The sequence below is a fragment of the Chiloscyllium plagiosum genome, unplaced genomic scaffold (genome assembly GCF_037043375.1).
Source record: "Chiloscyllium plagiosum isolate Xiang-an unplaced genomic scaffold, Cpla_swu_hap1 HiC_scaffold_3, whole genome shotgun sequence".
In the NCBI taxonomy this organism is placed as follows: domain Eukaryota; kingdom Metazoa; phylum Chordata; class Chondrichthyes; order Orectolobiformes; family Hemiscylliidae; genus Chiloscyllium; species Chiloscyllium plagiosum.
The window spans coordinates 120,746,276-120,761,337 of NW_028270141.1; the positions used below are offsets into that span (position 1 = coordinate 120,746,276).

At 42.8% G+C, this 15,062-nt stretch overlaps 1 protein-coding gene across 1 annotated transcript in view; it reads left to right on the forward strand.

The window, feature by feature from the left end:
• ccdc162 (coiled-coil domain containing 162) overlaps positions 1-15,062 on the forward strand; it is a 176,647-nt gene that overhangs the window by 132,101 nt on the left and 29,484 nt on the right. The window contains exons 40-41 of the mRNA XM_087982991.1: positions 2,868-2,921; positions 14,350-14,517. Coding sequence (XP_087839117.1) covers positions 2,868-2,921; positions 14,350-14,517 — 222 coding nt within the window. The remainder of the gene's footprint in view (positions 1-2,867; positions 2,922-14,349; positions 14,518-15,062) is intronic.

Consider the following 15,062-nt stretch of genomic DNA (forward strand, 5'->3'; position numbering starts at 1 on the left):
AGGGTGGCTAATGTTGTGCCTTTATTTAAGAAAGACTGTGAGGAGAAGCCTGGAGACTATAGACCTGTGAGCCTGACATTGGTAGTGAGTAAGTTGTTTTAGGTGATTCTGAGAGATAGGATTTACATGGATTTGGAGAGACCAGGGCTGATAAGGGAAAGTCAGTATGGCTTTGTGTATGGTAGATTGTGTCTCACGAACTTGATTGAGTTTTTTGAGTTGGGACTTTTTTTCACTGGAGTGTAGGAGGTTGAGAGAGGTTTATAAAATCATGAAGTGCATAGATAAGGTGAATAGCAAGGTCTTTCCTTAGGGTGAGGGAGTTCAAAATTAGGCAGCATATTTTTGAGATGAGTGGAGAAAGATATAAAAAGGACATGAAGGGTAACTTTTTTACACAGAGAATGGGTCATGTGTGGAATGTACTGCCAGAGGAAGTGGTGGATGCAGGTACAGTTACAACATGTAAAAGACACATAGAATCCCTACATTGTGGAAACAGACCCTTCAGCCCAACAAATCCACACTAACCATTCTAAAGAGTAACCTACCCAGACCCAATTCCACTACCCTATATTTACCCCTAATAATGCACTTAACCCACACATCCCTGAACACTATGGGCAATTTAGCATGGCCAGTTCACCTAATCTGCATATCTTTGGACTGTGGGAGGAAACCCACACAGACATGGGGAGAATGTGCAAACTCCACACAGATAGTTACCTGAGGCTGGAATCGAACCCGGGCCCCTGGTGCTGTGAGGCAGCAGTGCTAACCAGTGAGCCACCATGCTACCTATTAGAAACAGGACCTTCGACCCAGCAAGTCCACACCGACCCTCGGAAGAGTAACCCACTCATATCCATTCCCCTACCCTATATTTACCCCTGACTAATGCACATAACCTACATATCCCTGAACACTATGGGCAATTTAGCATGGCCCATTCACCTAACCTGCACAATTGTGGAAGGAAACCAGAGCACCCGATGGAAACCCATACAGACATTCACTTAATATTGGAATTGAACCCGGGTCCCTGGCGCTGTGAGAGGGCAGTGCTAACCATTGAGCTACTGTGCCATGACATTTGGATAAGTACGTGAATAGCAAAGGTTTAGAAGGATATGGCCAAACACAGGCAAGTGGGAACATGGTCAGCATGGAGTAGCAGGACTGAAGGGTCTGTTTCCATGCTGTGTTACCTTGTAATGCTAGAACAGGAAATTAAGGATATTGAGATTAAAATGATTAGCAATAAATCCCAAAGAATACTTACAAGACCCCAATAAATACCTGTGATTTGTTATTGGGGCCTGTTGTTTGAGTTTCTTGTTGCCATGAAGTGGTTAACACTTGGAACCGCATCTGGTAACTGTGACAGTCTCTGTGGTTGAATGCAGGTAGATTTCACAGGAGAGCAGATTGTGAGGAGAGAAGACAATTCCTGATTTCTGGTTCTGCAAGCATTCAGGTTTAGCTGCCCAGTTATATTGTAGTGAGTCATGAACTCTTTCACAATGTCTCCGTCTCTTCCTCAATCTCTCTGCCTTCCTGGATGTTTCTCCCAGGAAGGTTCAAGATGGAATCTTATCTGGGCAGTTGGCTATTCTTGAGCAATTCTTAGCTGATGAGCTAAGATGGCTGTTGTTGCCAGGAGACCTGGAAAATTAAGTCATGCTCCATCAAAGGTATTGGCATCTGAAGGCAGCTCATCTCCCACCCATGGTTCTTCTCACAAGGTCGCTGTGATCAACAGAACTTGTTGTTGTACAATCACATGACTTGCAGTAGCCATGCTTTTAGTTTCTTGTATCTAGTTACAATCAGATTACATGTTTTATCACTAAAAGTGGTTGCCTTTAACAGTTTTTCTTTCTAAAAATTAACAGACCATAACAGTACCATCACATTACATTGAATGTCAAGGAGAGACTTACATTCTTTCTGAATGGAGAAGCTTGTCATCTCAGATAGAATGGAAAGGGATAAGATTTTAAAACAACACAATCCAACGTTTTATCTAGGTATATGATTCCAACTTGAAATCCTGGACTGCAGTGATCCAGTGGAAACCAGTTGTTTAATTGATGAACCTTATAATGTTGACTGTTAAGGAAACATCCCTAAATCACATACTAAAACTGACAGGAACTAACATGACCACTTCATGGTCATATTGATATCATGTTCATTATGCAACCTTTATTCCTTTATTCTATCGTTATTCTCTTCCTTTTTTAAACTTACTGTGAAAAAATTTATAAAAACAATCTGGAATTAAAGTTTAATGATGACCATGAACCCATTGTTGATTGTTGTAAAAAAAACCATTCTGGTTCACTAATGTCCTTTAGGGTAGGAAACTGCTTTCCTTTCCTAAACTGGTCTACATGTGTTTGGCTGACTCTTAACTGCCCTCTGGGTCTGTCCCAGCAAGACACTCAGTTGAATCCAAGGGCAACTAAGGATGGACAATAAATGCTGAGCAAACCAGTGATGCTCACAGCCCATGAGTGAATAAAGAAAAAGTTGCTGACTGACTATCTACCTATTTATCAGTGCAGCTTGATTGTATGTCTCAGCCATGTCAGTGTTCAGGCCCCAGTTGTTAAGCTGATTGATGAATTTTGTGGTTTGTTTCTGGGCTAAAGAGAATCTGCCAACCACAGAAATCATCTTGGAAAGAGGCAAATGTTCTACATACAGCTCTCCAAAATGTTGAACATGGGAAGGAAAGGTTTTTCTCTTCGAAAGAGACCATGAGTTTCTTGCGTAAAAGAATTCTTTGTTGCACAGAATCTATAATATCATACTTCGAAATTTAATGTTCTGTACATTATTTTGTTATGATTTATTTTCAGGAAATAAAGGGAATGCAGAAATCCCAAACACCATCTACAACACTTAGCTGCCAGGTAAATAAACCTCCTTTTAGTATTGTACAGACGTGAAATACTGAGGATGTTGGGACTCAGAAACTAGAAACACAAATTGCTGCAAAAACGCAGTAGGTTAGGCAGTTTCTGTGGGAGGTTTGGGTTGAGTTGACCTTGGAATTGTTCATTGAGTATGGTGAGTGCATATTAATTGCAGCCAGTCATTATTAATCCAGAATGGGTTTGGGTGATTAAAACCAGGTGGATCTTATTGACTGAGATCCTTGATTGGGGTTGTTAACCTGGGCCAATCAGGGAGCCCTGGCTGACAGGGGATTTGGGATTTGAGGTTTGTCCTCATTTTCCCTGAAAACTGGTTAAACAGTGAGATTTGGGGCCTGGCTTTGCCGCCCCCTCTCCCCTGTAAATTGTTGTTTCTCTATATACAGTTGTTAATGTTAACTGTTTATTTGTAAACTGTACTGTTTAATAAAATTTTACAAAGGTGTAAACAGAAAAAAAATATAAACAGGGGTTTAGAACTTATTCACTTGAGGGTCTGACTCTGAGCTGGCTGGTCGGCCTCACAGCCAGTGTGCTCCTGTGAGGGGAACTTAAAAAGATATAGCCAGGAGATTTAGCATTTCCTGAGATCTGAGGGCTGACATTGAGCTGACTGGCCATGTAGCCAGTGTGTACTGCTGTTGGTCTTTGTTTTTGGGGGAACCTGATTCCTGAACTGGCTGATCTTCACATTCAGTGTGTTCCAGGTGTATTTCAGTTCTCATTATAGAACTGTTGTTTCACTGGCTGGTCACAGTCTTTGTTACAGTGTGCTACTCTTTTTTTTTGGCTTATTTTGAGAAAGGACTGTGCTGATTTTGTGGCAGGGCTTAGCCTTTGCATTCTGGCTTTCCTCTTGCATGGCCCCTGTGAGCCAACTGCATCTTTCCAGATGAACTGTTCCTCTGTGAGTAGGCCTGGGCCTGTATGGGTGGACCAGGCCTCTGCAAAAATTGAACATCTGTGTGTGTGCTGGGAGGCGAGTATTTGCTGCAGGCTGGAGTGGACTCTGCCTTTGGGCGTGGACTGTGCTTTCGGGCGCGGACTCTGCCTGGGTGCTGGAGACTCTACTGTGAGGATTTTGCAGGCAATGTGTAAAGTGTTTGCAATTCTATAATGTGGGCTCAGCCTGCTGTGAACTCTGCTGAACTAGACTCTTTCTTTTTGGACTTCTCTCATTGTGCTACTTTAAGAGGACAGTGACTTGTGTGAAAGTTCTGCATGTGTTCTATGTAGTGTTTGTTTTGTGAGATTTTGGGCACCTTATGGTTGTGTCCCTATTTCTCTTGTGTATTATTACTGTTGTATTGTATTTTGTGTAACTATGAATTAAAAAAAAACAGGGGATTTAGAATCTACTCACTTGAGGGACTGACTCTGAGCTGCTGGCCACAGCTAGTGTACTGTGCACATTTAAATGAAAGTTGACTTGGTGATGGGACACCAGCCTGTGTGGAGTTATTTCAGTAATGGAAGGAGAAAATAGGATGTACCCAAACAGTTGTCTTTGAGTTGGGGTAAGTATTTCTAGCATCATGCATTATTTGGGAACTTTGACTCGTTTGACCCTGCCCTTGAAGACTGAGCCCAGTTTGTGGAAAGAATGCAATTTTTTTCCCCCAGGCAATGACCATTGGTGGAAAGCAACGAGTAATCCTTCTAACCGTTAATGGATCTGCAGCATTCTCAATTATAAGGGGCTTAACTTTCCCAGAGGCACGAGATACTAAAATCTTCCAAGAGTTGACAGAGTTGGTTAAGGAATATTATGACCCCAAACCTCCTCGAATTCAGAGATGCCATCAGTTTTATTTGGCAGTTGGAGATGCAGGGGAATCCATATTGGGTCTTTTGATGAAGTCAGGATGATTGGCAGAGGTGTTTAATTTTGGGTTAACCCTGAATGAGATACAGAGAGACCATTTGATATGTGGGATTAATGACGTCAGCAGTTGAAGGCCAACTGGACTTCAAACAGGCAATACAGCTGGCCTTGTCATTAGAAAACATGACCAGTGGAGCATGAGAACTACTGGGCATCCCGATGGAACTGGGCACCCTCAGCTGTCCAACTTAGCTTGGGGAACACCACATCATTGTGGGTAATTGAAGAGCCTCATGCAGGCATGTCCTGAACAGAGGGACCCTAGGCCAACCCACCGCAGAACCCCACAACAATGCTGAGCCTCGGCCAAGTAGCTAAACAGTTCTTCAGGATCTGGGCTGGCAAGCCATTGTAGTTGCTGCTAGTTTGCAGACTCAACACAGCATAGAAATCCTACAAGGCCTAACTTGAGTAAGAACATTCTGAGGCCGATTTCCAGGAAGGTGTCTCCCAAGAAAAGTTCATTTTTGTTTTGAACTTTCCAGGCACTCTTCTGGTCACCACTGACAATATCCAACTGTGGACACAAAAAGATCTTATCCGAGCAAAACTAAAACAGCCAGTGTAATGGGGGAAGCAGAGGCCATTGCAAACAGGATTGAAACCTTTCTGGATTCGGACAGACCAGATCACTGTTAGAGGACAGCATATCACTATGGGGAGCAAGGGGGGAATGTACCGAGTAAAGGTCACCACAGGATACTGGCTGAACTCCACCAAGGTTGCCCAGGGGTTTCCAATTTGAAGATGTGAGCGAGATGTTATGTCTGGAGGTCAAGGTTGGATGCCAACATAGCTGCTTTGGTGGGGGAGTGCCCAGAGTGCCAACAAGGACAGAAATCATCGCCGGTGGCCACTCCACATTTGTGGCAATGGCCAGGTAAACCCTGGACTCAATTGCATGTCAACTATGCCGGTCCCTTTATGGGCTCAGTGCCTCCCCGTGTCTGAGTCCAAGTCAGAGGAACTAGACCTGGGGTGAAAAGGTCGCAAGAGAATCTACAAGAGAAAGACCAAGCCTACATCCGCGACTTGGATGGGGGAGGCATGTAGTGATTGGGAGCAGGTGGATCTTATTGACTGAGATCTTTGATTGGGGATGTTAACCTGAGAGGCCTGATTGACAGATATAAACAGGAGATTCAGAATCTCCTCACTTGAGGGACTGACTCCGAGCTAGCCCCCGCCAGTGTACTGTGCATGTGTAAATAAAGAGTGACTTGGTGACAGGATACCGGCCTCTGTGTAGATATTTCAGAGTCTAGACTGGAGTATTTGCTAAATGGGGAATAATCCATTACTAGAGAGATTACTTGCCTCCTTAATCAAGTGGAGTTGCTTCATGCCTGGGTTTTTAGAATAGAATCAAAGAAAAGTATAATACTTTTGTCATAACATTAAAGATTATGGGTCTAGTGTTGGAAAGTGGGACTAGTGTAGATTTAGTTTAGCTTTGGCAGCATAGACTTGGCAGGCCAAAGGCTCTGTTCTGTACTGTTATAATTCGATGAACACAAATAATTTGGAAAGCCCTGCATCTTGGGATCAGTGATAAACTAGAGGCATTGCGTTTCATTTTGAGCAGCACAGTGGCTCAGTGGTTAGCACTGCTGTCTCATAGCACCAGGGACCTAGGTTCAATTCCACCTTCAGGCGACCATCTGTGCAGAGTTTGCACGTTCTCCCCAAATCTGCGTGGGTTTGCTCCCCAGTCCAAAGATGTGCAGGCCGAGTGAATTAGCCGTGCTTTAAAAACCCCCATGTGGAGATATGGAGATAAGGTGGGGACTTGGGTCTGGGTGGGATGGTCTTTGATGGGTCAGTGCAGACTCAATGGGCCGAATGGTCTCTTTCAGCACTGAGGATTCTATGATTCGGTGGACTGCAGCAGGAGCCTGCTTTCCCAACAATAACAACTGACAGGAGAGATCCAACAGAAATTGCATTGCTCCCTTCGGTATCATGATCTAGAGACACACCACTTGAAGTCTGACAGAAAAGTGTTTTAAAGATTTGAATGACTTTCTATTTCTTGTATTATTAATCATCTTTTCCCCCATTCCACCCCCACTCCCTACACTGACACTCTCAGGGGCAGGGGAATTTTGGGAATGTGGAGGGTGGGCAATGCCATGGATCTGGAATGAGTGAGTGGAGGTGGTATAGCTACTGTCAGTGGGGGCTGGGAAACTGTGGAGGAGCCATTGGTGTCAGCAGTCTTGCTGTAAACAGGCTGGGGAAGCATTACCCTGTGGATGTGGGGTTTCTTTGTAAATATATTTGTTTGCAAATTTTTTTTAACTTTACAAACATATAAAATTATTGAAAAATACAATCAATAACAAATATGGATGTGGTTTTTGAGACAAATCTTTAAAAAGGAACCAAGTACAAACTGTAACAGCCACAAACTCTGAGCTGCAATGAATGGAGAGAGAAAACCATTGTGTTGTTCTTCACACTGAAATCAAGCAACGGCAGATGAAGAGGCTGTCGTGTCTGCACTGGCCAGAGATTGGGAGAAAAAACACAAATAGCCTCCCATTTCACTGTCCCTGCTCCATAACTCTGCAGGTTACAACACTTCAGGTGGAGATCCAGGGACTTTCTAAATGATTTGGGGGTTTCTGTCCTCACCATCAAACTGGATGGTGAATTCCAGGCATCCACCACCTCCTGGGTGAAAATTCTTTCCTCATGTCTCCTCTAACCCTTCTACAAAGCAACTTAAATCTGTGACATCTGCTAATTCACCTCTTCTTCACAAGGAGGAAACAAGTCATAGAATTACAGAATCCCAACAGTGTGGATAGAGGCCATTCAGCCCATAGAGTTGGCACTAACCCTCCAAAGAGCATCTCAGTCCCATACCTTATCCCTGTAACCTGGCATTTAACACTTCTTATCTGTCTAGCCTGCACATCCCTGGACACTAACCACTAAACCTGCACACCTTTGGACTGTGGGAGGAATCTGAGCACTTGGTGGAAACCCACACAGACACAGGGAGAATGTGCAAACTCCACACAAACAGTCATCCTGCTCACTCTATCTAGGCCTCTCAGAAATTTGGTTAATTTTGTGGAAAATAACTCCCAGCCACTCTAAACTTGCCTCATAGCAGCAGTGTTCCTGAAGAAGGGCTTATGCCTGAAACGTCGATTCTCCTGTTCCTTGGATGCTGCCTGACCTGCTGCGCTTTTCCAGCAACACATTTTCAGCAATGTTCTTGTAACTGTCCTCTGTACCACCTCCAGAGCAGTTATATCCTTCCTGTAATATGGTGACCAGAACTGTGCACAGAACTCCAGCTGTGGGCTAGCCAGCTTCTATACAGTTCCAGCATCACATTCATATTATTTAAACAGAGAATGACTGCAGAATTCCAAGGTGCAGAGGGATTTAGATATTCGCTTCAATGAGTTACAAACAGGTAGTATGCAAGTACAGCATGTAATGAAGAAGGCCAATGGGATGCTATCTTTTAGAGATTGGTAAACCTGTGGAATTCTCTGCTACAGAAAGTAGTTGAGGCCCCTGAACACTGAATGTTTTGAAGAAGGTGTTAGATATAGTTCTTAGGGCTAAAGGAATCAAAGGGTTTGAGGAAAAAGCGGGATTGAGTTGGACGATTAGCCATGATCATACTGAATGGCAGAGCAGGCTGGAAGGGCTGAATAGCCTATTCCTGTCCCTATTTCAATGTTTCTGTCTTTATTACGAGAGGAATTGAACATAAAATTCAGGACGTTATCCAGGGCATTTGTGAAACTGAATCTGAAACACTTTTTGTTTAAGGAAGGTTGTGGATGTGTTGAAGGCAGTTGAGCAGAGATTTACTGAATGACACCATGAACGTGTGGGTTGTGTCCTGGAGATAGGGTGGACAGGATGGGCTTGTTTTCATTGGAGTTTCGAATGTCTTTGATAAGATCTTAAGTGGTTTTTAAAAGAAGGACTTGGAAAGAATGGTTCCTCTTGTTGGTCAGTCCAGACCTGGGAGTGGGTGAGGGGACACTGTATAATATTTCAAAATCTGTCTTTTTAGGAGAGAGATGAGGAGAATTATTTTCTTTGAGGTATGTGTGACTTTGGAACTCTGTGCCTCAGAAGATTGTGGAAGTAGGGTCATTAAATTATGTTTAGACAGAGGCAAATACCCTACCTGTTAGGCAGGGGAATCAAAGATATTTGGGGTCGATAAGAAACACAAACAAAATCACCATCTTATTCGATGGTGGAGCAGGTTCAAGGGCTGAATAGCAAACCCCTGTTTCTACTTCGCACGTTCATGTCCCTGTTTAGATTCTATACCTCATCCAAAAAAGGCAAGCATTCCAAATATGTCTCTCCCCAATATGTCCTGTCATCTTCAAGGACCTGTGGACCTGTATTCCAAACTCTTGCACATCCACTTTCCATAAGACCATAAGACATAGGAGCGGAAGTAAGGCCATTCAGCCCATCGAGTCCACTCCGCCAATCAATCATGGCTGATGGGCATTTCAACTCCACTTACCCGCATTCTCCCCGTAGCCCTTAATTCCTTGTGACATCAAGAATTTATCAATTTCTGATAATCTAATCTAATCTAATATAATCTAATCTAATCAAGAATTTATCAATTTCTGCCTTGAAGACATTTAGCGTCCCAGCCTCCACTGCACTCTGTGGCAATGAATTCCACAGGCCCATCACTCTCTGGCTGAAGAAATGTCTCCGTATTTCTGTTCTGAATTTACCCCTTCTAATTCTAAGGCTGTGTCCACGGGTCCTAGTCTCCTCGCCTAACGGAAACAATTTCCTAGCATCCATCCTCTAATATCATCCCATGTTTTCTGTATGCCCTTGCTTTTTTGCCTTCTCTGTATTTATTACCATACACTTGATTCGATTGAATTCCATTTGTCACTTTTCGGCCCACATAAACAAACATTTATCTCATTCTGGAGATAGCCAGAAGTTACACTACTGAAATTGTGTTGCTGGAAAAGCGCAGCAGGTCAGGCAGCATCCAAGGAACAGGAGAATCGACGCTTCGGGCATAAGCCCTTCTTCAGGAATGAGGAAAGTGTGTCCAGCAGGCTAAGATAAAAGGTAGGGAGGAGGGACTTGGGGGAGCGGCGTTGGAATTGCGATAGGTGGAGGGAGGTCAAGGTGAGGGTGATAGGCTGGAATGGGGTGGGGGGCGGAGAGGTCAGGAAGAACACCAGGTTATAGTCCAACAGGTTTATTTGATATCACAAGTTTTCGCAACGTAACCCCTTCGTCAGGTGAAGAGAAAGAGAGAGAGGCACACAGACACAGAATTTATAGGCAGAGAGATCAAAAGATTATAGAAATGGTGTGAGTGAAGTGTCAATAAGCTGAATAATAAAGTCTCTGCAGGTGATCAAGCGTGTCAGACGGTGTGAGTAAAGTGTCAACAGCTGAATAACAAGTGAAGGGATAACCTATAATCTGATTAAATGAGGCAGAGAGATAATTACAAAAAATTAAAAATAAGATGGTGCTGGAGACAAGCCAAATGACTGGAATAACGAGATAGGTATAAAATTCGCACACCAAAGTAATAAGTAATCCAAAACTGTACAAACTAATTATGGTACAGAGATCTTAACAATTTATCAAGGTGATAGTGTCAAAACAGGTCAGTAAGGAAGATTGTACAGATACAGAAGTGTGGTGGGATCACATGTAGTGCGACATGAACCCAAGATCATGGTTGAGGCTGGTTGGGTATGGAACTTGGCTATCAGTTTCTGCTCAGCAATGCTGCGTTGTTATGTATCTTGAAGGCCACATTGGAGGACGTTTACCTGAACAGCCTCTACCCAAAACATATTAAAACACGGACAAGCACTGCACATACACTGGATCTGCTCAGATAAAGGAGAATGCAACAAACAACTAAAGAGTTTGAAGGATGCACTCATAAGAACGGGACATGATGCTCAACTTATCGATTGCCAGTTCCAACATGCCACATTGATAAACCACAACAACCTCCTCAGAAGAGAGACACATGATATGACCAATAGAGTACCCTTCATCATCCTGTACTTCCCCGGAGCTGAGAGACTACAGCATGTTCTTCATAGCCTTCATCACATCATCGATGATGACAAACTTCTCACCAAGATCTTCCCTACAGCTCCACTTTTCACTTTCAAACAACCGCCAAACCTTAAACAGACCATCATTCGCAGCAAACTACCCTTCCTTCAGGCAACATTGACAACAACACCACAGAACCATACCATGGAAACCTCTGCAATACATGGCAGATCATTGACATGGATACTACCATCACACTGGTGAACACCACCCACCACGTGCATAGCAGATATTCATGTGACTCAGCCAATGTTGTCTATCTCATATGCTGCAGGCAAGGATGCCTGGAGGTATGATACATTGCTGACACCATGCAGGCCCTAAGACAATGGATGAATGGACACTGCGCAACAATCGCCAAATAAGAATTTTCCCTCTTAGTTGGGAACACGTGCGCGGTCAAGGACATTTAGCCTCCGATCCTCAGGTACTTATCCCCCAATGTGGCCTTCAGATACACAACACAGAATCGCTGAGCAGAAACTGATATCCAAGTTCTGTACCCATGAAGATGGCCTCAGCCATGATCTTGGGTTCATGATGCACTATATGTGATCCCACCACACTGTTCTGTGTCTGTAAAATCATCCTTACTGTCCTGTTTTGACACCATCACCTTGATTAATCGTTATGATCTCTCTACCTTAATTAGTTTGTACAATTTAGGATTACTTATTACTATGGTTAGACCTCCAGCATGCGATTCTTATACCTATCCTGTTATTTCAGTCATATGGTTTGTCTCCAGCATCACCTTATTTTTATTTTTTTGAAATTATCTCTCTGTCTCATTTAATCAGATTATAGGTTATCCCTTCACTTGTTATTCAACTGTTGACATTTTACTCACACCATCTGACACTCTTGATCACCTGCAAAGACTTTATTATTCAATGTGTGACTCACACCATTTCTATGATCTTTTGATCTCTCTGCCCTTGACCTCTCTGCCTGTAAATTCTATGTCTGTGTGCTTCTCTCTCACTTCACCTGATGAAGGGGCTATGTTCTGAAAGCTTGCAATTTCAAATGACCCTGTTGGACAAGAAACTGGCGTTGTATGATTTATGACTTTGTCCACCCCAATCCAACACTGGCACCTCCATATCATACTGGAGTTGAAAGCTATCCTTTTCACTGTCAATCTTTTATGTCATCTACAAATTTCCCAATCAGGCCCTCCCACATTTAATTCAAATCATTAATATGTACAACAAAAGACCCACAGCGAACCCAAGGGTTGCTGCTTTCCATTCACCAAAAACACTGCGCAACAGTGCGCAACTGGTAGAGGCTGCTTTCCATTCACCAAAACATCCATCAACTATTATCCTTTGCTTCCTGTCACTGAGCTAATTTTGGATCCAATTCACCCCATTCCCCTGTATCTCATGGTCTTTCATTTTTCTGACCCGTCTGCCGCATGGGACTTTATCAAATGCTGTACAAACATCCATGTAGACAACATTCACTGCACTATCCTCATTAATCCTCCTTTATACTCCTAAAATAATGCACTTAAGTCACAAAGTCACAACCTCCCTGAACTAAACCATGCTGACTATCCCTGATTAATCTGTACCTTTCTAAGTAACAGTTTGTCCTGTCCATCAGAATTGATTCTGATTATTTGCCCACCATCAAGGTATCACTGACTGACTGACCTATAATTAGTGGCTTATTCCTTGTCCCCTTTTAAAACAATGATACAATGTTGTTATGGGTATTGCCTTGGAGAAAATAAATTAAAAGTTGGGTGAATCGTAGAATTGGATTGGGAGATATATTGCAGAGAGGCAGTGAGGATCCCTTGTTGGTTCCTTTTGGGCATCCCAATACCAGGCCCTTAGCTGAGCAGCGGCTGGCTTTCTGGAAGCCCAGAGCATGGAACCTACTACCTGAGGCCTGTTGGCCAAGTATATTTAACTTGTGACAAGCATGAGTATGACACATTGCAAACCTGAGTGATAATCTTATATCGGTTCTGAGTCTAATTGTTGGCATGCTCAAGATTTTGAGTAAATGCTGTTCAATCATAGATTCACATGTTATGTTCTGAGTTTTACAGGCAATGAGCTGGTTCACTCCAGCCAGTACTCTACCTGCTGTAAACAGCCAATGGGATATGTTGTTTCTGATGATCTCTGGAACAAGGGGTCTTTATACCTGGCATTTAATATTAATATTCCACATTCTGTACTTGTGCAGCAGGCAGGATGTCTCTTTGGTATAATAATAGCATCCTCTTGTTGAAGAGCACCACTTATGATTCCACATGCATAGTAGCAGTGTAAAATGGCCAGCTTTACCTGTTTCTCAAACCTTTGTGATGCCTTATCCTCCCAGCGTATTCTGAAATAGTATGGGAACTTCTCAGGACTGAAAGTGGAGTTCTTAGTCCCATTCATGAGTTTGTGTGGTACACAGTAATCAGTGGTCAGGGTAGTCAATGTCCTGCCTAATGACTTTAACATGCCCTATTTCAGCATCAAGCTTGCATGGTGTGAAAATGGCTCATGCCCTATTTACCAAGTTGCTAACGATGACAATCTCATAGTCATGGATTGATAGGAATCTTAATGCAATATTAATGCATCAATTAACCAGTGAAGGTGAGCTTGCGGTGCAGGGTGACAGAGAACCCAACAGCAGATTTCTCAACTTGCACGAGGAAGGAAGCAAGCCTGTTAGACTACTCCATTTCAAAGGTGAATGTCAGTATGGGATGGAGACCATAGAGGTGTATAGGAAAAAGAAAATTCTTACATGCAACTGCAAATTGAAATATATAAAATGTACCATCTATATATTACAAATATGCAAGGAGTAGGAGGAGAAGTGTTATTTTCCATCAAAATGTGTTTCTCATCATCGAAAGTGATGAAAATGTTAGCGAGAACCCAGCCCACGGGGAATTCTGTGGTAGCACCATCTATTTGTTCACATAGTCTCATTAAGACATGAGGTTAATTATGCAAGTTGCTCAGTTCATAAGTTACAGACTCAGATAATGGCAGCACATCCAGCTTCTCATGATACAGTGATCCAGTGTAAACACTTGAGTGGCACACAAGTGAATAGCTAGTAATGTCAAAAATACACAGACAGGGCATTCCTGTTGACATGCAGACATTGTATCGTTTTTGTGAAGGGGAAACAATCTGTCACCGTGTGTTGTAGAAAACCAGCTCCAAACTGGTTGGAGCCAATTCATATTGTGCAGAATTAGTCATGGATAAGGTATGGCAACGCAAAGAGATCATGTTTGTGGACATTGGGCAACCCATACGTTTTGTCTGCATGTGTATTTTTCAGGAGCACACCACTTTGTAACTACCAATGACTAACTGCCGAAATTACCAAATCCCTGTGTTGGTTTTAATCCTGTTTTTTTTTGCTCAGTTAGCTGATCTCAGTCATGAGATAATTATCGAGATCACAGCTCTGCGGGCAAAGCTGGCCAACCTGGAGGAAGAGAATACAAAGCTGAAAGATGAGATCAGGAAAGAAGTGAGACAGGAATATGATGCTTTGGTCAGAGATCTCTTTGCATCCTGCTTTGCATTAAAGGTATGTGCGTGTAGCTAGACAGTAATATCTTAAAATATTCAATCTATTTCTGTGTTCCTATCTCGGCTACAGCACCCAAAAAGATACTGGATACATTCCAAATTCAGCTGAGGATAGATGGATTTCGATCAGAAATTTGTTCAAAGGAAAATAATCAGAACAGTCCTGGTTTAGGATCTGGGCAGTGGAGTGGGATTAAAGCAAGAAATCACTCCTACATCATCTGAAAAGAGTGTAGATACCTACATAGAATTTACAGCCGAGAATCAAACCTTTGAGCTCAGTTGGGCTATCCATTTTACACTCCACACACTGCTCCCACTCTATTTCATCTACCTTCATTTTATCCTTTTCTATTCCTCTCTCCCTTTACTTTTTATTTTGCCCCTTAAATGCATTTGTGCTTTTTGCTTCACTAACTCCTAGCAGTTAAGTCTGCCTTGGTTATATCCGCTGTTAATGAGACACTGTAGGTGTCAGAAGTTCTTAGTCAGTTGCAATCTCACATAAAGTCATGAATTCAAGTCCCACTACAGGACTTGAGC